At 42.5% G+C, this 27421-nt stretch overlaps 3 protein-coding genes across 5 annotated transcripts; all 3 read left to right on the top strand.

Annotated features, from left to right (window-relative positions):
* The first annotated feature begins 1925 nt into the window (after positions 1-1925).
* Positions 1926-8408, top strand: manf (mesencephalic astrocyte-derived neurotrophic factor). Its single transcript, XM_083770948.1, has 4 exons — positions 1926-2125; positions 4593-4720; positions 5445-5586; positions 6046-8408. Exons 1-4 carry the CDS (start codon positions 2038-2040, stop codon positions 6228-6230), a joined length of 543 nt encoding a protein of 180 aa, XP_083627074.1. The 5' UTR covers positions 1926-2037; the 3' UTR covers positions 6231-8408.
* Positions 8409-8934: 526 nt separating this feature from the next.
* rbm15b (RNA binding motif protein 15B) lies at positions 8935-16290 on the top strand. The gene is made up of 2 exons (XM_083770554.1): positions 8935-10722; positions 11401-16290. Exons 1-2 carry the CDS (start codon positions 9153-9155, stop codon positions 12453-12455), a joined length of 2625 nt encoding a protein of 874 aa, XP_083626680.1. The 5' UTR covers positions 8935-9152; the 3' UTR covers positions 12456-16290.
* A 2503-nt stretch (positions 16291-18793) lies between these two features.
* ccdc51 (coiled-coil domain containing 51) lies at positions 18794-26842 on the top strand. 3 transcript variants are annotated; one of them, XR_014569654.1, is made up of 10 exons: positions 18794-18916; positions 19767-19868; positions 21037-21250; positions 21715-21852; positions 22171-22335; positions 23035-23241; positions 23815-24045; positions 24208-24312; positions 25111-26633; positions 26709-26842. XR_014569654.1 is itself a non-coding variant. In XM_083771566.1 (9 exons), the coding sequence occupies exons 2-9, from the start codon at positions 19864-19866 to the stop codon at positions 25465-25467; spliced, it is 1422 nt and encodes a 473-aa protein (XP_083627692.1). In that variant the 5' UTR covers positions 18794-18916; positions 19767-19863; the 3' UTR covers positions 25468-26681. The 3 variants fall into 3 exon arrangements, 2 of the variants coding, with proteins under 2 accessions (XP_083627692.1, XP_083627693.1); XM_083771566.1 differs by lacking the exon at positions 26709-26842 and having other exon boundaries at positions 25111-26681; XM_083771567.1 differs by lacking the exons at positions 23035-23241; positions 26709-26842 and having other exon boundaries at positions 25111-26681.
* The last annotated feature ends 579 nt before the right edge of the window (positions 26843-27421 follow it).

The following is a 27421-nucleotide window of genomic DNA, read 5'->3' as shown; positions in this document are numbered from 1 at the left end:
CAACAACAACAACAACAACAACAGTGTTTTGGGTTGCCTAACAACCAACTAGCCAATAACAGTGCAGTAGTCCGTCCAGTCGATGGGATGAAGAGCTGAGTGACTCCGCAACAACTCGTATATGACCACCATTGACGTCATCCCCTGAATGGTTGAATGCATAGGTTGAATGGTGGAGGATAAAAAAAAAAGTGGACTGCAGAACCCATAGCCTGGAGGTAACGTGGACGCTGTGGTTGGCTGGTTGGTTGCCAGGCAGACTGGCGAGAAGAGATACAACATCAACATTTTTAACAATCTACTTCGAGTACAGAAACTATCATCATATCATAAATTATGTAGCCTAAATGTTTTAAGTTGTTTATAACATGCTTTATACACGGGGCTTTCATATCATAATGTTGTCTTGGAAATGTTTGGGCAAATGTAAAGTCGGCTTGTGCCTGACAACAACCAACCACAGCCAATCACAGTGTAACGAGTCAATCCCTTCAGACGATGGGATATAGAGTGTATTTTTTAATGTTTCGAAACATGTTTATAAAACTAATTACACAAATTAATAATGTCGCGGCTCTGAATCTAATTAGCACAGATTTACTTAATGCTATTTAAGTTTACACATTTTGTAAGCCAAGGTTGGGAACAATACACATATTACAGTGTATTACATCATAGTTACATAAGCGCCATAGAGGACAAATGAGAACTCAACTCTGACAAAATTTGTTTTAGTAATGAGTAGATATAACACTAATAATTATCTAATTATCTGACAAAATTTGTTTTAGTAATGAGTAGATATAACACTATAATTATCTAATTATCTGACCAAATTTGTTTTAGTAATGAGTAGATATAACACTATAATTATCTAATTATCTGACAAAATTTGTTTTAGTAATGAGTAGATATAACACTATAATTATCTAATTATCTGACAAAATTTGTTTTAGTAATGAGTAGATATAACACTAATAATTATCATTAATATAGGATCGAGGTGATGACGTGATACATTCATTATATACTCATTTAACATCTTTCCGTGAATCTAGTCCTCAGTCTACGGGCGCGTTCGGCTATGCGCACCGGGAATGTGGTCAGTTTGTTGAGTGTGGTGGGCGGTGACGTCACAGAGTGCGTTCAGTGTGCCTTATTTACGAACGACCAGGTACAACACACCATTCACACTGAGCAACCCTACCCTCAGGGTAGGGTTGCTCAGTGCGTGCACTCGGCACACCCGGTGCGCATTGCACTGGATTTTCGAACGACAACGCACTGAGTGCACTGAATAAACGAACGACAAGAGAGCACACCAGTGCGTTCAGGGCGCATTTCCGAACGCGCCCGTATTCGCCCATCAGGGCACATGGGCCTACAGATTGTCCTCAGAATGTGATTGCGTAGTCCTACTGTTGCATGCATTATTTTCTATTTGCATTTTTACCCCCCCCCTCTCTCTCTATGTGTGATGTGAAAGAACATTTTTTTCCGGTTTAGGATTCGTACGTATTTAAATAGGCGACAGTGAAACTGAAATTTGAGGGATGTATTTTGATTCCGCTGTTAGTCTATCTATGATAATAAATACTAGCCTTGATACAAGACAGGTCATGGCAGACTGTCTTGGTCCAAGGCTATGATAATCATAGAGTGATAATAAGGGGTGATAATACATAAACAAACACAAATAGACAAAATACATGCAAACTGAAGAAATGCACTCCTCAATGTATTGGTATCAATTTATTGGGGCTGCCAATCAGTGGTCGCCAACTGGACGTTGTTCCCGGAATGTTCCCTTTCTGCCCAATCAGCGTCCAATGCGTGGTGGACTACAGGAAGTGCCCTATATGCGGACGAATGAGATTCCAGCGTTAGTTCAACGTGTTAGCAGGAAGTGTACATCCAGAGATTTGTACCGGCGTTTCTTCGTCTCCACATTCTTTCTCATGTGAACGAACCGAACCGGTCATTTTTTATATACTACAGTTAAAGAATACATATCTAATTTAACTTATTGCTGTCAAAATGCTGACGTTAGGCGGGTTATCCGTTGCTCTTGCGCTTGTTTTGGTGCCAGGGCGCACTGAAGCACTGAAAGAGGGAGAGTGTGAAGGTAGGTTTTCTAAGCTAAAGGTAGCTTCACCCTTAGCTTGCTTCTGTTCACTTCTCACTTCTTGCATTCATATTACAGAATTGGTTTGCTACCGAGTAGGCCATGGCAATTACATCAATAAATATCAATATGATGGATATGGAGTTAACATAGTGGATTATTATATGGAAATTCAATGTCGCCATATTGAGAATTTATTTTCATGGGAAAAACATTCACCAAAATACCCTATATCTCTGTTGTTTTTAAGTTTTGATATAAGTACACAAAGAACTGGAGGTACATTGTGCTATGAGGGGGGTTTAGAGAAAATATGACAATAATATAGTTTATTCATATAAAATCTAATTTTAAGCTATTTCACCATGCTCTACTAAGATGCATTTTGAGTTTATGCTGTCGTCAGGTAACTGGAAGGTGAAAAAAAGGATTCACATTGGAATGGATGAGGGGCACAATCAAAACAGTTTAGAGAAAATATGACAATAATATAGTTTATTCATATAAAATCTAATTTTAAGCTATTTCACCATGCTCTACTAAGATGCATTTTGAGTTTATGCAGGTAACTGGAAGGTGAAAAAAATGATTCACATTGGAATGGATGAGGGGCACAATCAAAACAGTTTAGAGAAAAAATTGCAAATGTACGAGCTCACAATGTGAGCTAGTAGATCTGCTATTGATATATTTTGTTGTTTGTTTAATTGTTGCGCTCCTCTTAATAAGGATTGCCTTGACCTCTGCAATTGCCCCACTGGGCTACCATAATTCCTTAATAGTGTATAGCTTTAGCCTATATATAAAGACCTATGGTGTACAAACTATCACCAGGAATCTGAACATGCTGTGCATCTATGAATGTAGACTAGAGACTATTATACACTGTGAATAATAATAGGCTGATGTATGTACATAGTGTATTGCCAGCTACACAGTTGATATTTATGGTACTACAGTCAAAAACACTGGGCCATCTTAACACGGTGAAACGTTTACAGCAGTTACAGCAACCTAAGGAAGCAGCTGTCATGGTACCTTTGGTTGTGAGAGATAGGAATGGAAAATGAAAGAAAGGCTTGTCATGTAAGCGGTCCAGGGATAATGCCACCATTCACCTGCCATCCAAACCTGATTCATTCATATGAGGTTTTACTGGTGTGTTACAGTACGTCTCTTCGTGCCACACTGCGAGCTTTTACATCTGCTAAAGTGTGAACTACTGATTTTAGAAGGCATTTGTAGAATTGCCTCAGGTCTTAATCGGTTAAACTCGTCTCGCAAGCCAGACGACTATTCCAAGTTCCAACATCTTCAAAATGCAACATGGTCTGTAACTCCCCCCTCTCACCCTGAAAGCAGCACACAGGACGCCGTCATTTACATTCATGGAAATATATTTTAAAGTGTTTAAAAATATCTTTTTGAATTTCCATTCCTGCTAAGCAGCAACCTAGATATGCTTAGACTAATTTACAGTAGAACAAATTTAGGCCGACTTCAGTGCAGAGACTAAATGGATGGATGTGTGTGTGTGGCACCTTTTCAGCGCCTCTGTTGCAATTTACAATTTAGGCATTTCCAGAGCGACTTACATTAAGCAAGAACAAAAACATGGCAATACATGATCCTATACATAAAAAATAGTTATCATGAATCATACGTAAGATAGTAAGAACGTAACAGTGGATAATAATATGCATATGCATATACTATATAGCAGTGGTTCCCAAAGTGGGGTCCGGGGGGTCCTCAGCTAGGAACCAAATGGACCCTTATGGGTCTGTAACTGAGTGTACAAATGGAACCAAATGGACCCTAATGGTTCCATTTGTACCCTTTGAGTTAAATTCACATTGATATTACAATATAAATTGGGGGTCCCAGAGATAGAAATGCCATTAAATGGGGGGTCCGTAGATTAATGCATGTCAAACTGGGGGTCCTTGAAATTAAACTGGTTGAGTATCACTGCTAGAGGCGAGCCATAAAAATATTCTGTTAAGGGGGTCCCTGGAATATCTATCCCGGGGTCTGCGGGCTAATTGGTGTCAATTTGGGGGTCCTTGGCATGAAAACGTTTGGGGAATGGGAACCACTATATAGTGCTGTCTACATAAAATGCTATGATATCTATGTTCCATCATTCCATGCACACACAGACTGTATGGCGCTGGTGGAAGCATTTAAAAAATATCCACACTAAGGTGGACGTAGTGGCACTACAAAAAAGAACCAATGCAAGACGAAGGCTCAGAGGCATATTCTTTTATTCAAGGCTAATGGGATATGGCTTCAGTCGTCCTCGGACTCTGAGAAGATTAAAAAGCCTGCTTGTTTTCCAGGTGCGGAGGAATTTTGTAAAAATGTGTGAGCCGAGAGACTTTCCCCCCGGATATTAAATTATTAATAAAATGTTGTCTTATCATTTGCCTGACTAATTCTTTATACATTTTCTTTTTTTCAGTGTGTGTGACCTTCCTGGGGAAGTTATACCAGTCGTTGCAGGATAACAACATGATATTCACCAGTGCAGATATTGAGACTGCCTTGATGAAGTCCTGTAAAGATGCTAAGGGCAAGGACAACCGCTTTGTAAGTTAACAGTCTGACAGAATATTCAGGTTATCCAAGTACCTTCATAGTCGGTTGATGTTAAAGAAGTACCGGTAGGCCTACAAATGTTGCTGCCGCAGCAAACTACCAGCAGTTGATTACCATCAAGTACGATTTTAAATCTCCAACTGTTAAGTTCCAGTGTTCAGCAGCAGCTTTGGGCAAGTCTCGGGTGTGAATAATGATATGCGTTGCTTTGTTAGTGAATGAGAACCTTGGTGGTTCTGGAGAAAGACTATGCACTGCACTTCCTTGCAAACCACTGAAATTAAATCCTTTGTAAAATGGAAGTCTGTTGAAATGAAGATTTTTATTTTATTTCCTAATCCTGAAAGGTTACTTTACAGGATACTGGTGATACTAACTAACTAGATACGTTGGTTTGTAATTTGGTTAAGTATTATGCATGCATATACCAGGCACATAGATCCTCCAAAGTCAGAGTTGCAGTTTGTATCATCTTGTCCCCTGTGTTTGGCAGCCTGGAAAGTTGGGGGAGTGAGATAAAGGAATAAAGTTGGATCAGGAGAGTAGTTAAAGTGATAATGAACTGGTAGGGGACAGTGTGACGGAGCACTCAAATGTTTTGCCTTTTTAAAATGCCCATCAAGGCAACATGTTTTATTTATTTATTGCCGTTTATTATTGATTGGGCTAATGTTCATGTGAAAACTTCTGATTTATTATTATCACTTCTCTCTAGTGTTACTACATTGGTGCGACAACTGACGCTGCCACTAAGATTATTAATGAGGTTTCGAAGCCACTCAGCTACCACGTCCCTGTGGAAAAGATTTGTGAGAAACTGAAGAAGAAAGACGGCCAGATCTGTGAACTGAAATACGGTAAGTCCCCCGAGGGCAGTGGGCTAGGCCCTTTCTTTGTTTCCTTCTCTTTCTGTTGCTATTTTTCTTTCTTTCTTGCGTCTGCTTGGTTTTTACCAGCTCAATCGGTTTCTTGTGCTATATCTTTTGGTCTTTCTTTATACCCGTTTCCATTGGTCTTTCTGACACTGCCATGTTTTGTTTTTCCTTCCCCTTTCTGTAGTGTAGACAGGATGTTAGTCTGCATTTCTTAGCTTAAAAAATTGGACTGTCATTCATAGCTAGGATTGTGTAGTGTGTATGCATGTGTGTGCATGCATATAATTTCAAATGATGCCCAGCACCATGTGAATTGAACCACAAATTTGAAATCACCAGTCATTTAAAAATGTTGTCTAGTATCCACTATGTCCTCACCCAGATGACCATGATTGATCTCATGCATTTTGAACATTTCTCTCTCCTAACTGCTGTCTGTAGACAAACAAGTGGACCTGAGCACCGTGGACCTAAAGAAGTTGAAGGTGAAGGACCTGAAGAAGATACTGGAAGAGTGGGGCGAGTCGTGCAAAGGCTGCGCCGAGAAGTCTGACTTCATCCGCAAAATCACTGAGCTCATGCCCAAGTACGCCCCCACTGCCGCCAAAGCACGGACAGATCTGTAAAAGAAATCACCCTCTATCTCATAACTTTGGGACTTTTTGGAACAGATACAATCCACTGAGGATTGGGAGAAGAGAAGGGAGGAAGTTTTTGTATGTCTGTTCTTTTCTTGAGGTGTGCACTCATCCGCTATCACACAGATTCATAAGTGTAAGGGGCTGGTGTGCATTTATGCTGCCTATACCTGCTCTATGTTTTTAAATGTAGTGTGCAAGTGTTCATATTTCATAGCAGTCCGGGAAACATTTGGAGAGTTGCATTTCTGGGCATTCTGGGGTGGAATTCATAGTTAAAAATAAACGGAGGAAATTCATTGTCATTAAATTCATTGTCATTGTAAAGTTTCTTAGGACAATTGTGTTGGATCCCATAATTTTCAAATGCTTCCACCTAACATTCTGTACATCAGAATCTCTGAAAATGAGTAGAAAATAATGCGGATGTCCTGCCTCTCCCTCACTTACCGGTACACTTTGTTTCCCTTGTGCATAAAATAAGTTCCACGGTTGCATAAAATAAGTTCCACGGTAAACCATATATACAAACACACATTTTCTTGAATACTGATTGGGTGCAATAACAGAGATAGTTTGGCTTGAGATTATTGCAAAGCAAATGATTTGTTTTGGCATATTGTGTGTCAGCCCAAAGATGCTAATACTGTGTTTAGCCCCTATTATGTCCTTTACCTACACTTTCCATACCATTTCATATTCCTCATTCGGGGACAGAGTTGCATTCAGAGGCACCGCCATTCCGACTACGTGGCTTCCGCGTGCAGTTGGACGGGTTAGTAATGCAGGCGAGTCGGAATGGCGGTGCGTCGGAATAGCGGGCTTTGGAATGCCGGCACGTAACCTCCTCATTCCTTATACACCACTCATATATGACCCAGGGGTATTGAACATATTTGAACATTCTCATCTAAATATGGAGGGAACAAGGCCACCAAGACCAGACAAGTAGAAATATGGAAACGGCAATGTGCTCATCCGTTACAGAATACCATTTCTGGAAGCATGTTACCATCTACCTTCCTTCTTAAAAAGCTAACAAAGCATGTATACATGCTCTCCATGGGACCAAGCCAAATACAATTGGGGGTATGATAGAATACTGTTGTGACATAAACCTTTTTTTTTCCTATCTCTCAAATGCTGGAATATATTTGTGCAAAGTGTGATCCCACTTGTGCTTACATCATATTGTTTTATTCTCATTTCCGTGCAAACCGAACCAGATACTCATCACTGTCATTAAAGGACCGCTTCACCACTTTTCAACCTATCTTCATATAATAGGTCCTCACTAATAATCATTTTTTTCTACTCGTCTGTGTCTCATAGGAGGGCTGTGGGCAGTCCTATGAGACACAGACTGAGTAGAAAATAATTGTGCCATTGTATCATGATTATTAGTGAGGACCTATTAGGTTGAAAAGTGGTGAAGTGGTCCTTTAACTCTGCTCATGGTAACTCAAAATTTGAAGAATAGTTACTTTAAATATGCAGCAAGTTTGTTTCCAGGTTAAATTGTCCACAGAAATAGATTGACTGAGCACTTATTTACACAGCACATATTTACATTTCAAATGGATCATGCTGTTTAATTTAACTTTTTTCATTCATGGCATTTATTTCCCACCCTTAAGGGTACACCCTTGAATAATCTATTACAGCAGGTCATCATTTGACTCATTGAACACGCACTTCTGCCATCCACACCCGTCCCATGAGAGGATTTCGTAAAAAAAAGAAAATACAGTTATATTTTCATCAGAATTTTACTCCTTGCTACTCCATGGAAATTGTGATAACAAGAACTTTTCTACAGTTGAGGAAAATTGAAAAGTTTTCATTTCCAGATCACTGTGATGGGATAGTAAATGTGTATTTCAATTTGCATGCTGAAATGGTAGCACAGAAGGTTGCACTGACCTACACTGAATTCCACCCCTCATCACTGCAATGTATTCCAGAAAGGATAGATATTGTTTTTGATGTATGCAAAGAGTCTGTACAAAAAAAGAAAGATGTGTGCGACCCTTGAAAAGACTTGATACAGGAAAGATTTGTAAAAATGAGAAATACTGTTCTTTGACATCAACCTTTAATGTTAAGCCTGATTGTTTATTACAACTGTGCTACTATACTTTTTCATTAAAAAATAAAAACATTGTGTATTGAGTACTGGTTTGTCTCATTTGCCCCTAGTTATGCTGTTTAATTTGTGTTCACTTCAACCTTATCTTCATATAATTGGTCTTCACTAATGCTCATAAGATGGTGTAATTGTGTCATTTTTTCTGGTGAATGATACTGCCCTCATATGTGTTTTTCATCAGGGAAAGAATAACGGATCATAAAAAATACTACCATATTAATATTTAAATGGAAGGGATTTTGTAGGGTTTCACATTTTCAAATACACCTACATCTCATTCTTCCTACATCTCAGCTTTTCTGGTTTGATGTGCCCTTTAAATAAATTTGATGTGCCCTTGTATACATTCTAACGGCAGTTCTGAATTATTTGTATTATTCAATTTTACAGTCAAACTAAAAAGTTACAGAATGGTTTGTTTGGGATTTGGCAGAGCCTGGGAATACGTGACGTAATGCGTCATGGCGCAGGCTCTTGTGAGAGATCCTCCCATTGGGGGCTGTGGGGAGGAAGCGCACATTCCTATTGTCCAAGATGGCGGCGTTGGTGCAGATCCTTTGATGCTAGCATGTTTTTAAATGCTTTTATGCTTTTATATCGGAATATATGCAGTTGTTCGGCGTCTCAATCGCTAGCTTCCTTTAACCGAAACACCGGTCTGCGAGGTTAGTTTCGCTAACGCCCGTGGAATAGGCTGACCGCACCGGATTCCGTGTGCAGGCGGTGAAAAGTTTGGGCTCCATCATCATCATCACTGGAAGATGAAACGACAGGCCGGGAGAGACAGCAGTCCGTCCCGGGCTTTGGCCAAGAGGATCCGCGAACGGGAGCGGGAGAGTGCGCGGAGAGAGGAGTTGCTGCCGCCGCCGCCGCTCGCCTTGCTGCTGGCGGAGAGCCGCGGGTATCACAGGCGGAGCCGTAGCCGAGAGAGAGAGAAGCCCCGAGGGCTGCGAGAGGAGCGCGCTGCCGCCCTGGAGCTCCAACACCGGCATGAGCTCAGTCTGCTCGGCCGACCGCCGCTCCGGACCACCCCGGCAGAGCCCCCCGGCGCGAGACCGGGCACGTTGGAATACAAGACGCTGCTCATCAACAACCTCGGCTCGCAGGTTTCGGACGAGGACGTCGAGGACATGCTGTTTCACGAGTTCAAAAAGTTCGGCGACGTTAGTGTGAAATTGTCGCACACCCCGGAGCTCGGGCGGATCGCCTATGTGAATTTTCGCCATCCGGAGGACGCCAAGGAAGCGAGACACGCGAAGTCTTCTAGGTTAGTGCTGGGCGACCGTCAACTCAAAGTAGAACCCATGTACGTTAGGAAGCGAAGTGTGACGCCGCCAGATGTGGGTTATTTGCCACTGCACGCACCCTACCCCTACCGCCAACGATCCCTCTCACCCCCTGGGCCTGGGGTCAGTAACATCAGAGACATCAGAGCGAGACATTATGCCTTGGAAAGTTTGGGACTCAGTCGAGAGCGAGAGAGGATCTTGGATTATTATGGAATGCTCGATGAGAGGGGGAGACCCTATGGCTTCCCTCCCATTCCGGTAGTAGAGGATCTAAAACCTGAAGATGACCATAGAGCAACTAGTAATCTTTTTATTGGAAATTTGGAACATAATGTTTCAGAGGCGGAGATTAGGAGGAGTTTCGAAAAGTATGGCATCATTGAAGATGTGGTGATAAAACGCCCGGTCCGTGGCCAGGGCGGGGCGTACGCTTTTGTGAAGTACCAGAATCTTGACATGGCTCTTAGGGCCAAGGTAGGCATGCAGGGCCGTTTAATAATCGGTGGCAACCAGGTGAAAATTGGCTATGGCAAGGCCAACCCTACCACACGGCTCTGGGTGGGTGGCCTTGGCCCAGGAACCTCGCTCGCTGCCCTCGCACGGGAGTTTGACCGATTTGGCAGTATACGAAATGTCGATTATGTCAAGGGGGACACTTTTGCTTACATCCAGTATGAAAGTTTGGATGCTGCCCAGGCTGCCTGCAGCCAGATGAGGGGCTTTCCCTTGGGAGGACCTGAGCGGCGTCTGAGGGTGGACTTTGCTAAAGTGGAGGAGACCCCTGCTACTGTACGTCCTCCTATTCAATTTCCAGCAGGCTACCAGCCACCAGTGCCCCTCCCCGACCCCTACGAGCTCCTTGGGGAGGGCTTTGTCCGCCACAGGAGCGTGGAGCATGAGCTGAGGGGAGTCAGGGATCGACTGTCACCTCTTGCTCACGGCCTCCTCTCACCGAGGGAGAGAGAGAGGGCTCTGCTAGAGAGAGACTTTCCTGGCAGCCCTACTCGTAGCCTTGAGAGGAGGGCAGTGGGCAGCCCTACTCGTATCCTTGATAGGAGGGCAGTGGGCACACTGGGCAGCCCTACTCGTAGCCTTGAGAGGAGGGCAGTGGGCAGCCCTACTCGTAGCCTTGAGAGGAGGGCAGTGGGCAGCCCTACTCGTAGCCTTGAGAGGAGGGCAGTGGGCAGCCCTACTCGTAGCCTTGAGAGGAGGGCAGTGGGCAGCCCTACTCGTAGCCTTGAGAGGAGGGCAGTGGGCAGCCCTACTCGTAGCCTTGAGAGGAGGGCAGTGGGCAGCCCTACTCGTAGCCTTGACAGGAGGGCAGTGGGCAGCCCTACTCGAAGCCTTGACAGGAGGGCAGTGGGCAGCCCTACTCGAAGCCTTGACAGGAGGGCAGTGGGCAGCCCTACACGTATCCTTGACAGGAGGGCAGTGGGAAGCCCTACACGTATCCTTGACAGGAGGGCAGTGGGAAGCCCTACACGTATCCTTGACAGGAGGGCAGCGGGCAGCCCTACACGTATCCTTGACAGGAGGGCAGTGGGAAGCCCTACACGTATCCTTGACAGGAGGGCAGCGGGCAGCCCTACTCGTATTCTTGATAGGAGGGCAGCGGGCAGCCCTACACGTATTCTTGATAGGAGGGCAGCGGGCAGCCCTACTCGTATCCTTGATAGGAGGGGAGTGGGCAGCCCTACTCGTAGCCTTGATAGGAGGGCAGCGGGCAGTGTGGTGGAGGCTTTTGGGAGAGGAAGCAGAACAGCGAGGAGCCGCAGTAGGAGCCGGGAGCGCTGGCTGAAGGAGAGGGACGAGAGGAGGAACAGGAGGCGGAGCAGGAGTTTGTCTAATGACAGGCAGACGGATGAGAGGGAAAGAGACCGAGAGAAGGAGAGGGGGAGGGCAAAAGTGAGAGTTGACAAGGTGGGTCCCGTGTCTCCTGACGCCAGCCCGGATCGAGCGCGGGTTAGAGCCCCCGACTCCACCACAGAACCCAGGGACCACTCACCAGACAGCGGCGGAAGTGGCCTGCGATCGTCTGCCGCCAACGAAGATGACTCTGCTGCCCCGCCGTCCAGTCGCCACCACCATCACCATCACCACCACCACAAGAAATCCTCCGGTGATCACCTGAACAACCATCACCATAGGAACAGTGAAAGCACAACAGCAGCCACTGGCTCTCCCTCTGCGCACACAGACCCTCGCACCACCTCCTCTTCCTCCTCCCCCCTCACCACCCTGTCTGAATTTTCCCAGGTGCACCTCTCCAAGTCCTGGCATGGCTTCTTTGCTCTGAAAAACAGCAGCTTCCCCACAGACCTGTACCAGCTGGAAGGCGGCCCAGCCTTCTTCAAGTCGATGATGGCGAGGGATAGCCTGAAGCCTCCACAAGGCCAGCCCAACCAGCTGAAGATCGCCCAGCGGCTCCGCATGGACCAGACGCGCCTCGACGAGGTGACACGCCGCATCAAGCAGGGCCGCCCCAGCAGCTATGCGATACTCCTGGCCCTCCAGGGTCCCATTGACCGGCAGGCCCCGCCCCCAGAGCCTGGGCTCCAGGTGCGTTTGCTGCGTCATCTTGTGACCTACCTGAGGAACAAAGAGGCGGCCGGGGTCATCAGTCTGCCCGCCACGAAAGAGGGGGCGACCGGGGCGATGCTGTACGCGTTCCCTCCCGGAGAGTTCTCCCAGCAGTACCTCCAGGTGGCCAAAAGGACTGTAGGCAACCTGGACGAGGAACACATGGTCATTGTGATCGTCAGCGACACTGGCTGACTGATTTTTATTGATCATTACTATGCACTGATGTGTGTTAGTACGCAGTAGGAGTGCATTATATACATAGTCACACACATGCATATACGAATATGGACACGGAAACCTCATGCATAACTGACTTGAGAAGAGACTAGAGCTTGGGAACCTCTGCACAGACGACAAATGTTTCTAGATCAACAAAGACATGTTTTTGTTTTATTCTTTGACATTTTTACTGAGTCATCTTACAAACAGAAATGGCCAATCACACTACACTCTCCTCCCTCTCTCTCTCTGGTGTCGGTTTGGGTTGTCATTTCCATGGTGATCTGGAGGGGGAAATGTCTTCCTTTGAATGCTGGTGATCAAAACACTAAGGTGAGAGGATGTTCATAAATGTATTGTACTGCTAGTACACCATTGTTTTTGTATCTTTAAACCGTAAAACACTAAATCTGAGGTGGTCTCATATATAGGCTTTGTACTTTGTACTTTTTTTTTGTTTACCTTTTTTTGTATTATAAAGAGTAAGACCAAGTTGTTTGTGTATATACAACAATAGAATGCTTACGCCTGATTTCAATTTGGCTGTGCATCATGTCACACACCAAAAACAGAAGATCTTTCAAGCTCACCGCACGTCACAATGCATCGCAGTGCACCAGTTGTGAGCTTGTAGATCAGCAATTATTGGTGTGCGACACCAATGTGCAACCATGTATAAATCAGGCTTTGTAGCCTATTTGATATGATTGTACTGTAGGGTGGGTACCCAGGGTGGGGAATATTGGTGCCAGCTCCCAGTCATATGCTGTTAACTTTTTACGTTTTGAATTTTTTTTACCAGTAAGATGTCCTTAGTACTAGTATGTTACTAGTTTGTTTGGTCTACTGGCCACTAAACTGCATTTCTGAGGAGGTATTTTTGGAATGCATCAGCTACAGTGGCCGGTGGAGCTCAGGAACTGAATTTCCACCCTCCTTCCCCCTTCATCCCTTCAATTGTACACTTTGATCAATTTTACCATTCCACGTTTTTTTAGGTGTCTGTAAAAGTAACTTTTTTATCTGGGGGAAAAATACTTTCCTCTCAGTGAACTTATTTTGAATATTTCGAGGCAACATTTTAACGGTTCTTGTAAAAACTGGCTTTAGGGCTGCAATGGCTAACCAAACGAATGGATTTAATCGATGATTAAAAAATATAAATAAATGAAATGATCACCAAAAAAGAACAGGTTCTCAATTATTTAATTAATTGAAAAGGTAATTCAATAAAACATTCACTAAATAATAGCTGATAATTATAGTTGCATACCTAGATTGTTTGACATGTTACTTCTATTTCTGTATGTTTTTGTTTTTAAATCTGAATACAGCCCTCCGTTCATTCATCCATCCATCTGTCTCAAGTTATTTAGCCAACGGTTGAGCCTAAAAAAAGCATTCTATGTCTTGCCTTTTGCCTCCGTTTCCCCCTACATCTCAGTCCTAACATCATCCAAAGGAGTATTCAAGTGAGAGGGAAGCATTTACAGATGTGTTTTTTGTGATTGTTGATTTGAACTACATTAACCTGAGGTGCACTTGATGTATTTATGCCAGCGTCTTCAGTCAAAACCTTCCCTGCAGTCAATCCATATCCAAAGTTATTTACAACAGTTTTTATATCTGCATTTTGTCCTTTTCTCAAATACACTCATTGGACTCATGTATAGGTAACATTACTTTATTTCTTGTTGCATAACACATTGTTGTTGTACATGTTAAACTGAGTTTTAACCATCTGACCGAGGTATGATAAACAAATAGAATAGAAATGGACAATACACTTGCTAATCTGCGTCCATTCATGCCCCTACAATGGAATTGTAATATTGATGTGGAAATGAATATTGACTCCAAAAATGCAAACAACTTCCACTTGAATGTTCTTTTAGCCTTTGACAGCACTAGTCAACTCATCACACACACTTTCACTGTACTGATGCCTATTTACATTAAGGCTTGATTTATTCTTTATTGTGCACTGGTGCCACACTGATACTGAAATAACTGAATAGCCCATCTACAAGCACACACACCTACCATAACCTGTTGTGAGCTTGTAGATCGATTTGTTTTGGGGGTGTGTCACCAGCACGCAACAAAGAATAAATCATTCAACTGTATTCGTTAAAGCAGAACCAGCCTCACCTGGGGTAGCCAGAATCATGGTAAAGAATGCTTTCTTGTGTGCTATCGATTTGTACAATTGTTACTAATACTTATCTTCAAAATAATATACATGCAAGAAAAGAACGATGCTCCAGAGAAAGCATGATGTTCTCTAAATTGCTCTTTGGTTACAACAAGTCCTAGCATAGCAAGCTGTTTTGTGTTTTAGAAAAACAAGTTTTGCTTTGTTGGACTTGTCAGCGCCATGCCCAAATTACACTGATTGAACGTGTGAAATTACTGGACTGTACAAATGAGGACTTTGAAATGTTCTAAAATATGGTAAAAAGAAATGTCAAGGTTGGCAGTCATTTCATGCAAATGCATACAATGTATACAATACTATACTATACTATGTATACTATACATGCAATATGTCTGTGATAACCATTGTGGTGAGGTCTGGAGTGTCACAATTATTTGGCTATATTGTTCAGGGTTTTTTTTTTTTTTGTGAATGCTGGCCCAGTGTTCCTGGAAGATTTGATTCAGTCTATGTTGGCTTACCTGGTTTTAGTCTGATCTGAAGTAGGCTGTTCATTTAATTCGGTGTGTATTGATGGAACCCATCAAGTGTACGCTCCACTTATTTCCATGTGTACTTCCATAGTTAAATGAACACCCAAAACTTTACTGTACCTACCTCTGGTGATGACAATATGGTTTTGTCCCTTTGCTATTTTGAAATTAATAAATCATTGACACACAATCATTGATACACCTTAAACACATCATTGTATCACTCTTGGCCCTTACAAAACTTGTTTACTGTAATATTTCAAACCTGCCTTCCATTAAATGCTCTAAATAAGCATTTCCATGCCTTCCTATTATACATTTTTAGAACATCTTGTAATTAATGTTAATCATCATTCAGTTGATCCTGGTTAAGTGTTGATACTAAAACAGTCGGGGGACAGGGGTTTCATCATTCTGGCAGGCTGGGGCCAGCCACTTTTTAAAAAAAGAAAGAAGAGTCTAAAGATCTCTAGTGCTTTGGGATAGTGTCCAGCAAATGACTTGTGTTGTCCGTTACGTTGATTGTTATTATACTATTTTGTTTGTATTATTTTTCCCACAATGTTCATGGCAGGCTGCTGTTAAATAAGGATGGGTAAATTGGCTCTTTGGGTGGTCTACTCTATTGTATAAAATTAGGCAGATTTATTTAGTAAAATAGAGAAATTGACTGATTGACTGATTGACTTTTGTTAATCCACCATCCGCTGTGGCACCATAGGTAGAAAGTTAAGGTAGACCAATTTTGTTGCACACTGTAAATTGCTGATCTACAAGCTCACAACACATTGCGTGATGCGTTGTGAGCTTGTAGATCAGCCTCAGTGAGGCGATAACTCTTCCAGGAAAGTTATGCCCATCTGCCATCTCATTGCTGTCCATCACTACACTGACACTCTTACTGTATACTTCTACTTGGTGCAACGCTCTGTAAAACATTTCACATAATGTTCAATTATGCTTTTTGTTCCCGTCTCATACAAATCTGTATTATTCTGTGAATTGACCGATAATGCTGAAGAAGATTTGTGCACACGTGTTTGTGCACCTTGTTTGGTTTTGATTTCAGTCTGTTGATATTCTGTATGGGGAAACATAACGTAATAAAATGTTATGCATTTTACGTGCTTCGTTACGTTTCTAAAGTTTTGAATTTCTCTTAACATACTAATATTTGAAGAACGTATTAGGAATTATGACATATAAAGGCACAATGCTATTTTATTTGTTCTATATGGTTGGTGTATAGCTAGGCCTATCACTTTGTAATAAACAGTTTTGTAGGTTGTCTATTGTAAACAAATGACAGTAGAAAATTGTATGTCTACTGTACATGAGTTCCAGTTGTGCCTAAAGTTCTCTTTGATAGTACATATTCAGCACTGAAATTAGTGGACCCTTTTCACAGAGCTGCTGCTAATTAAACTAATGGTGGGTATGTTTGACTTAAAGGACAACTTCTTATCAACCTATCTTCATATCATTGGTCCTCAATAATGCTTGTGATAAAATGGTACAATGTTTCTTACTCTGTAAGTCCACACAGAAATCCACTTACCAGTGACATTATTGATGGGGAATCCAAACTGATAGAAACTGCTTTCTATTCCTGGAAAGACTAATCTAAAATTGAAGAATAAGAACCGCCTATAGTTGAAAAAGGTGTTCTTGCCCTTTGGTGCTTGCCATTTGTACTCGCATTATGATTTGGCCCAGTTTTAATAGCACATACCACATCTGTAATCCGTTCCATCAATTTACCCCCCCCACCCCTTATTTTTTCTTTAAAAGAATATCCCTTGGGTGAATTTCTTTAAAAGAATATCCCTTGGGTGAACAACTCCATGTTAATGTAAAGCACCCCATTAGTGACTTTTATATTATTTCTAGAACACTGTATAATCCAACAGTGTTATCGTGTCTCAGACACAGCTGCATTAAGTACACAAATGGTACAGTTACAACCCCCCCCCCCAGGTTCAATTTGGTTCTATTTGTACACTTTCAGAGTAATATTATCACTGAGGATTTTACTGTGTCAGAGTTGTGTTTTATGGTCAGCATCATGTCAGTATCATGTCAGTATGTAGGCCTGCCCTACATGTAAATCTACTCTACTACTATCAATTGAAAGAGACAGCAATTTCAAATTTATCAGAATCATGACTGAATAATGCAAAATAGAATTAGAAAAAGAAAAGTTTTTTATTATCACATGCACCTACACTACGGGCTACGGCCATGGAAACAGAAAAACTCTTGTAGCCACCTCAACGGTGTGCACAAAAGTTGAATTAAGGAGAGGATCAAATAGTTACAAAATAGGATAAAAAAAAAGAGAATATAAAATTGCATCTGCACAACCATAAATTGTGAGGCTGTAATCAATCATAATTATATCAAACTATATATTTAGGTAGTAGGTAACTAGGTATTACCTTATTATATAGGCTACTGTAGCCCAGGGGTGCCCAAAAGGTAGATCATGATCTACCAGTAGATCACAAAGGCTGTGGAGGTAGATCACATGACCCTAAAAATAAATATACAGTAATATATATTTTTTGGCATCTAGCTGCCACTTGAATTAAGGTACCACTTGATTGATTGACATGCATCACAAAGGGCCTGTCAGCTCAAACCCACAATGTAATAGTACAGACGTCAGTAGCATTATTCCTCAAGAGGTACATTGACTGTGAATAAATGGGCACTGGGAACACTAGAGGGCAGCACATACCTGTAAATTAAAACAATGGCGACAGGGGAGCCTTGACAGATGAAACCTGGATGAAACTCATGTTTCCCATGACTTAAGCAAAGTAAAGAGAAAAATCAGCTATCATCTAATTTGATAATTGATTCATGATGATGAGGAAAACACAGATAAAAAAGCTAGACCATTGAGTTTTCAGTAGGCTATTTTACTGCCAGACTATTGGAATCCTCTTCCTAGGTTTCCCATCCCCCCTGAAGTCTAAAGTGGTCAACATGTCCATATGAAGTGTGTGGTCACAGGAAGCCCAACAAGAGCACAGTGGGTGTCCTAACATGTACCAAGCGACACCCAACCATTTGTTTGTGGACATCAAGATAGTGGCCACTGGCTATTCTGAGATTCCGCCTGGCTGCAGTGCTAAGGACATGTTTGCCCAGCTGAGAGACAATGTAATGTCGCACTATACTATACTAGTTTAAAACAGTTATTTGTGCTATATTAATCTATATTGTGGTTCCATCAGATTCCACAAGGCCTATGTGAGCATTCATCAACAGGCATATACGGTAGTAGCCTGGTTACGGTAGACCTATAGGCCTATATACTTTATTGTTCTGTAAAAAATCATGTCATGAATCATGACATGACTCATGAAAGGTGAATGATGGTAAATGGAGTTAAACCACAGAGTTATATACAGTATATGTAGCCATGGTTGATGGTTCACATGACGCTCGTACTTCACGACAGTCATGTTTCAGGGCTAATACAGTATGTCATGATTCTGAGCTTGTGCAAAGTAATTCACCTTTATTTTGACGGTGTAAAAAAATGCTTTTATTCTGAAGGTCATTTTGTGCGCATGCGGACCTGTACCTCCCGGCGTGTTGTTTCCTGACAACAATACTGTTCATGGATGGATGTGTTAAAATGCTGGACAGGACCTTTACTCTACATTTAGTCTCATGTATGCATACATAACCGTATCGTGTATAAAACCGTGAAGAAGATAACAGATTAACCGGTATGACTCTGTTAACATGTTGGATACAAGTGTAATGCTTAATTGGGTCGTCCACTCACAGTTAACAGTCTTTGTATTGAGTTTGTGCTTAAAATGTACTGTAAATTCTACAAACTGTTAATAAATATTTCAATCAATCAATCAATCAATAGCCTAAGATTTAGACTCTCGTAGATGTATTTATCGATTCTGACATCATAAATACATCTACGAAGATTTAGACTCTCGTAGATGTATTTATCGATTCTGACATCATAAATACATCTACGAAGATTTAGACTCTCGTAGATGTATTTGTGGTTAAGGTGGTAAGTAAAGTATACTGTCTGTCACAACGTGCTATGAGATTCTACTACGACGGGAAGTAGTCAAGTTCACCCCTGAACAAATATGCGATTGCGTAGGCTATCGTCTCTAACTCTGTCACTGACTGTCAGGCAGAAAAAGTACTCCCATGTTTTACTTATCGTAAAAGTATCAATACTGCAATGTAGAAATCCGAGTGGAATAGTAAGAGTGGCGACACGCTTTGATCTCGCCGCAAAGAGGGCTATAGGAGGGGGGGGGGGGGGGGGGGGGGCGGGGGGGTGTGGCTATAGTTCCAAACATTGAAACTATCTATGGAACTATCCCGTTGAGATAGAATGAGCACTTCCTCATTCCGTTGTTACAATGGGAGTCAACTCTAGTGTCGTCATTCTCATACTATTCCACTCGGGTAGAAATATACTCTGGTTACAACTAAGTGAAAGTGGAACCCTGGTCGACAGAGTATAGGGTTTAAAATGAATGATTGAGTGGTTGTAAACTTAATTCACTGACTGTATTATCTTTATCACCCTATCTTTAGGTGCTTCCTGTGATGCCTCTACTCTAATGCAGTAGTGCGCCAAAGGAAGATCATTTAACGTTTAATTGTTCTTCCTTGAACTATTGTTTTTACTCCAATGAGGTATGTCTTGTATAGGTAATCAAAAACACGCAAAAATAATAAACTAAACTAATAAATATGGACTGTATTCAGACAACTGACCCTCAGCAATCTACAGCACAGGTTCCCAAAGTGTACGTCCCCAGGACCCAAACAAACTAGTGAAAGTAGCCAATTATACAAGCTCACCATGTGAGGATGTGTCACGGTGCAACATAATTTGAGCTTGAACATTGATCAATTGAATTTATTCTTTTTGGGGCTCCCCAGATTAAATATGATTATTTTGGGGGTCCCCAGTTCAAATATGAATAATTTGGGCGGTCATGGCCTGAAAAGGTTGAGAACCACTGACATCAGTCTGGCCCAAGTGGATATTTTTTGCAATACAAAATGACAGCACAATACCAGAAAAATAGCTAGCCCTGAATGACCATAACAGGTGTGTAACTGTTCAAATGGAACCATACCATTTGGGTAAGGTCCATCTCTAGCTCAATTGACCATATGCACACCGCAGCCATCTTGCCATATAAGTTAATGGCAGGGTGGTAGTCCTATCTGATTGTATTAAACATCACACTCACCAACAATGCAGTTGTACGAAAAGCTTGAATTATCCGGGGTGCACAAGCAGATCCGACACACCAAAGTTCCGACATGCGGAAATCATCCGTCACTCCCGAACATGCGTTGGTCCGTGCTTGCAGTTAGGGTTAGGTTAGGTTAGGGTTTGAGGTAGGTTGTCGGTCTAATGACAGTCAGACCAATAGTATGTCGGAACTAAAGCCTGTACCCCAACGAGCACTTCCAAACTACCAACACACTTAAACAAAATCACCTGCTAGGACAGAAAGTAGCTCATAACATTGTCTACAGTGGATTTTTATGACACAAACACTTTGCAATCTCCAAAGCGTTTGGAGTTTGGAAGTGCTCGTTGGATATCACTCAACGGCCCATGCATACCACTTGTTTGTTTTGAATTTGCACATAATGCAGGAGGCAGCAATTATCTGTTTTTATTGTATACATTTTTGTGTGGACCCCAGGAAGACTAGCGACCACTTTGTGGAAGCTAATGGGGATCCGAATAAAGAATCAATTATATTGATGACCCCGCGCACTCTGGCCACATGGCTTCTTAGACCCCATCTTGTTAATGTGTGGATGTGTGTTGTTATTCGAGGTACCGAGGTGCTCACATCCCTGCATCATGGAGCCATGGGAGTTGCTGCCTGCACCATTTCTCCCTTCCCGGATGTCTGTCAGGGAGAGCCCCTATTGGCCGGACCTACAGCGCTCACCCTCAGACCACACCCCCTTCACAGGGTAGCTCCACCCCTCCAGAGGATAAGGGAGGAACCGAGTTAATGAAGGAGCGCGCCTGGGATGCCTTGCAGGTCTATTTGTTCTGAATAGGGAAATTACATTCGACTGTACCTTTTTAGTTTGGTGATTATGATTCATATTACTACTTTGGGCAGATTCATACTCCTATTTTACCTCTGTTTCGGCGCTGTAGTGATGAAATGATTTCGGAGCGTCAGAAATTTTCAGTAGCACCGAAGAGCCGACTTTAGGACGGTACCCGCCCCCCCGAACCTCAAATGACGTCACATTGTAGGCTCTACAGCACCGAACCGACTTTTATTCGGCTCTAAAATAGGAGTATGAATCGGCCCTTAGACCCTGATTTTGATTGCTTTTATTTGGATATTCTACTATTGGACTGATGATAGATTCTATTATCACATTATCATTGAGATGATATCAGAGTGACCAAAGTGCTGTACACTTACTTACAGCACCCTTTCTTTTTCTGTATTTTATTTTTGTTTGAATAACAGTTGTTCTCCTCCTGCAGCGTGCAGGTGTGTTGAGCAGACAGTGGGGGCAGCGGTCAGCTCGGACTGCAGGGGCATCCATCAACTACTGGTGGGAGAGGTACGAGGACTTTGTGGGCATCACTGACGTCCGACTGGCACAGAAACAGGTCGCAGAGGTTAGTCATCGTTGCTGTCGTCAGGCAGAAACCTCCTATCTCCCATATTTTAACATTTTGTGTTTTTTTCCCCGTAAATTAACGCCCTATTCTTGATCATACTTCAGCGTCACACAAAACTAGCAGATCTGCCAGCTCGAAACGCGGTGCGAAGTTACACGCTTCGAGCTTGTACATCTGCTACTTTTGGTGCTTTTGAATTCAGTTTTGGACCCGACAGCGACGATATACATAACGGTCAACTATGCTCAGAATTGACAAACCATCAGTGGTGGAAGAAGTACAAATATTTTCTGTGTGTGTCCGTCCGTCCTTCAGGCAGAGGCAGCCTTCATGATATCCAGAGGTGTGGTGCGGGACGCAGACGGCAGACTGGAGGCCATGCGGGTCAAGCTGAAGGAGGTGAAGAACAGGCTGGACCGCGTGGGCAGAGAGGAGGCTACGTTTGTGGAGCTGGTCACACAGGAGCATAGCCTACGACAGGTAAAACCTCTCATCTGTAGTCATTCACTGAACCCTGTGTGTCCATGGATTAACCCATTCTGACCTGAGATCAGATTCTAAAAATGTCTTCTATATCATGACAGTTTTCAGAAAAAGCTATGTTTCTATGTCAGTCGTTCTTCGATTTTTCGAGTGGCGCGCTACGAGCTTGGTAGACATTGGTCGCCACGACCAATGTCATTCTTTTGGATTGTTGTTGTTAAACACTGCTAAATATTTTTTATATTTATTTACTCGACTGTATTGCATATCCAAACCAAACATTTATTTATTTGACAAAAAACTAAAAGACTAAGACTAAAATATTTTTATATTTAGTCAACTAAGACTAGACTGAGACTAAACAATTTCAGATGACTAAAATAGGACTAATTCAAAATGGCATATGTTAATCAAAATATCTACAAGCTAGTAGATATTACAAGGTAGTATTTTTGGTGATTTGTTTTAAACATTAGAGCATTTGAAGTGGTCAAACTAGCAATATGTTTAGGAGCATTTTCCGTAAAACCCAAATGGTCTTGAATATTTCATAAAAGCAAAGGTTAAAGCAAAGTTTTTGAACGACGCTCCTCCGTCCCCCATTTCGACTATTGCCTCTTCGCCTGCTATCGCCAGACAAAACACACCATTCCAATCCACTGACATTAAGAATGGTGGTACCCTATTGGACCGTAGGAGGAGCGCCTGCTGCAGAAGGCCTGTGACGACGCGTCGGAGGTCGAGAGGGAAAAGTTTGCCGTGTTCTCTGCCTGCGTCAGGGAGAGTCACGAGAAGGAGAGGACACGTGCCGAGCAGACCAAGAACTGGTCCGTCATCGGCTCCATTCTGGGAGCTCTGATAGGGGTCATGGGGTCGACATACATCAACCGTGTTCGTCTCCAAGTAAGGATTTCTCTGATTATTTGTTATTCAATGGATGTAACCCATTAAAAATGGGAAAGCATCTGTGTCATTTTATTACTTGCGCAAGCAGTGCGCGCAAGTACTGTAATCGGCTGGGTATGTCGGTGGTGTCCACCGTCCAATTGGGGACCACCATTCTTGATGACTTAACTAAGTTTGGTGATCGGGTGTGTGTGTGTGTGTCGGGGTAAGAATGGTGGTCCCTTATTGGCTGTTGATGGTGACGTAACTGAATTACTATACGGTACTATAACTGAAGCTACTATACGGTAAATATAAAAGAGGCTATTCTGATTTAAAAAAAATTAAAAATCATTCACTGCCGGAGACGTCGTTGACGTCTTTTTTTACCCAATGGCGCTCCCTTCCTTGAGGTCTTTTGGGGTTTTTATGAATCAATAAAAACCCCAAAAGACCTCAAGGAAGGGAGCGCCATTGGGTAAAAAAAGACGTCAACGACGTCTCCGGCAGTGAATGATTTTTTAAATTACGATAAAACATAAACTACTTGAGGTTTTGTGCAGACACTGTGACACATCTGTCCTCCTATAGGAGCTGAAGACCTTGCTGCTGGAGGCCCAGAAAGGTCCCGTCAGCTTACAGGAGGCTCTGCGCGTTCAGGCGGGAAACCACCACTCCCAGCAGGAGGAGCTGAGGGGCATCATCGGAAACCTCCGGGACGCCCTGGAGGACAGGCCTACGACGTCACAGAGGGAGGTGGACGGCTCTGGGGAGGACGGCACAAGTGGAGAGCCCACTCCACCCCCGCCCCTGATCCCCCAGGTCTGTGCCACTTCTTTACTATAGGCATGGCACAAATCTGCTTACAGAACTTGCGCCTATCGGCTCGTTCCTGCAGCAATGCAGGCGTGCATTAATGATAAAGCACACCCTCTCGTGTAATATTGCTTAAATCCTCAACTATCATTTCCTTGTCTTCCACAGCCCTCCACCACCTTCCACGAGGACGCGTTGAAGGAGCTGGCGGCCGGCGCCCAGAGGACTCAGACACTGGTGGAGGCCCTGAGGCCGCGGCTGGACGAGCTGGAGGTGGGAGCCGTGTTCTACTATTGATGAGAAATGCTCGTCGAACATAAAAACTAAGCGTCGATGACTAAAACTAGGACTAAATATATTGGCAATTTTGTCAACAAATAGAAACTAGACTAAAATGTTAGGGAGGCACTAGTGGAGAATAGATCCAGTAGAACTAAAAGACATTTTATGTTTGGTTCGTGCTCGGGTACCGTGCTCTGAAAATAGCAGATCTACAAGCTCACGTGTCGCACTGCCATCACGCTTGTAGATTGGCTATAGAGGGTAAGCGCGTGACCTCATCATACCCGGAAGTTATGCGGGAACGCCTACTGAGTGGCAAAAGAAACCACTTTCTAGCCTTGACAGCCCATACATCCAAACAGAAAGTCCTATATGATTGCATTAAAGGCCCGCCAAAATAACATTTTATCGACAAAATCAACTGTATATGTAGTCGACTAAAATCTTGTGATATTGCGTTGACTAAAACCAGACTAAAACCAAAACCTTTCAGATGACTAAAAAAAATATATTTTTTTTAAAGATATTTTTGTGGCTTTCACCTTTATTTAATTTATTTGTAGAGGGATTGAATCACATTAGGCTGACAGGAAATGGTGGGGTGAGATGCAGTAAAGGCCGTCGGGATCGGGAGTCGAACCCACGGCACACTGCCAGACTGGATTACCAGCCAAGGTGCCTGGACTGCTGAGCCACAGCCCAGGCCCAGATGACTAAAATATGACTAAAACGAAATAACATTGTACTCAAAAGACCACGACTTAAATTTGCTGTCAAAATTAACACTAGGTGGGCGTGGGCCGCGTGGAGAGCCAGCTGACGGCGGTGAGAGGCCTGGTGGAGACCGTGGAAGACCGCGGGAAGCTAGCAGTGGTCGCCGTGGAACAACAGCCTGGGACACGCGAGGAAACGCAGCCGCGGCTCGAGGAGGCGCCGCCGTTGGCGGTACGGCCGGAGGAGAGGTCGGAGGAGGAGCGAATAGAGGCTCGGGCTTTTGAAGAGGAGCTGGTGAACAGACTGGAACGCAGCCAGAGGATGCTGACGGAACAGGTCCGGCAGAACACGCTGTATAACGCGGTGTTTAGCTACACCGCCGCTGCTCTCACTGTGCCTGCACTCTACCTGTTGCTCAGAGGGACTGGCTGATGACCTGTAGCTATAGCACAAAGTATGAATTTAATTAATTTAAAAAAAAAACAGTTTCGAACCACTTTCACCCAATGTCCGTGTTTCTGTCATGTCATTAGAGGTGAAATGTTTTCCAAAATAGCTAAAATGTGATGAAAATTCCAGAAGTCATTGATGTGCCCGTATATGCAGGCACAGAGACACGTGGCAAGGCTTGTCCGTGTCTGTGTCTCTTAACAATTATTTAATTGTTTTAGTTCATGATCGCTTCAGTTGCATGCACCTGCATCTGAACAAAGTGGATGTGCCGATGTTTTCTTTGCACAGTTTATTTTCAACAAAAAATATATATTATATATAATTTTGTTCTATATATTATATGAAAAACGTATTATTATTTTTTACATAAGAACATGACGTTCTTATTTTGTTTATGTAATGTGTGATGAAAGCACTGGCTGCACTAATGAGACCCAATTATTGAAGTGCCAGTTCCCACTTGTTTCACTCAAGAGTCAGGCTACCAGTTCCCATGTTGTCTTCAGAATAGGTAGAACACTGATTTAGTTAAAGCTGCACTATCTATATGTAACCTTCCCCCTGCGCAAGTGCTGACCTTTTTTTGACCATTGGGTCAAACTTTTTTGTCAGATCCTGTGTCTAGTGAGACATTACCTTTGACACAATCTACATTTCTCAATACAAGAGAAGGGAGACTGCTGTCTGTGTGTTTCTGGTAATGTTATTTGCCCGGTTTCGCAAAGGACACTTCTTACACCAAGAAACCGGGCCATTGACTGTTAATTGTGTATGTTCCATGGCACGAATGGATGGCTATTCTTGGCCATTCTCGCGACATAGAATAGATTTGGCTTGAAGGTCTCAGTTTGGCGCGCATCAAATTAAGAGAGAATTGCGATGACTTCCCTTGACTCAGCCCTCTCTTAAAAACTGCAATCCAAGCTCTTAGGTCTTTAAAGTTATTTAATTGCTCTGAAGATTGAGACACGTTATGAAGACACTTTATTAACCCTCTCCAGGGAAAATAATATAGTTTTGTACTTGAATACTATTTATTTGGGTCCAAATTTAATCAATACTGTGTAACCCACATAAGTAGTTGTTTACAGGAACATGTAATCATGCACTGATTCAATGACTGTTGATTGTTGTGCCTATTCAAAGTTTAGTTTTTAATTTTATTTGCACAATAAAATCAGTACTAAAGGGTATTTAAAGAGAAAATAAGTGCAGGTGAGAAAGAAACCCCATAAAGGGCTTATACATGGTTCTCACCTAAATTAATAAATAGTAAGTTACACAAAGTAATCAAACATAAGGTATGACAAACAACAAAATACACATGACAAACAAAATACACATAAGGTATGACAAACAACAAATGCACTCACACTCTGTGAGTGCATTTGTTGTTTCATCAGGCTGGCCCTCAATCTATGTTTAAAGTTATGTGTGTGTATTCCAGAGTAAAGAAGTACCTCTGTCTTTAATGGAGAACTGTCTATGAGTGGTACAGCTTAAGGGTGTATGGAGATAGATTGTCTAGTATTATAATCATGAACTAGAGAGTTAGTCTTAAAATATTTGAAAGGTAAGTGCATTTACAGATGAAAGAACAGCAGCACTGTACTATGTTAATGTCAGATAGACAATACATTTAGATTTTGAAACAGAGGAGAAAATGGAGCCAAATAGTTAGGAGGTAGCTATTACACAATTCGTTTGAATAATTTGTGTAAATTTGATGGATATGTACTTGCCCAGGCAATATTGCAATAAATGATATATGGATACATTTATCTGTAATAAAGGGTTATAAGACAATTGAAACCTTAATTCAACTGTGGCATATATTTATGTCAAAGCTTAATTTATGCTACTAGAGTTGCCACAAAGCCCTGGCTGCAATTCACTTAGCATAAATTATTAACCTCCAACTTGTATTGTCAGT

The sequence above is a fragment of the Protomyctophum parallelum genome (genome assembly GCF_964188405.1).
Source record: "Protomyctophum parallelum genome assembly, chromosome: 8".
Classification (NCBI taxonomy): domain Eukaryota; kingdom Metazoa; phylum Chordata; class Actinopteri; order Myctophiformes; family Myctophidae; genus Protomyctophum; species Protomyctophum parallelum.
The sequence above is the reverse complement of the archived record's forward strand: the minus strand, read 5'-3'. Positions and strand labels throughout refer to the sequence as shown.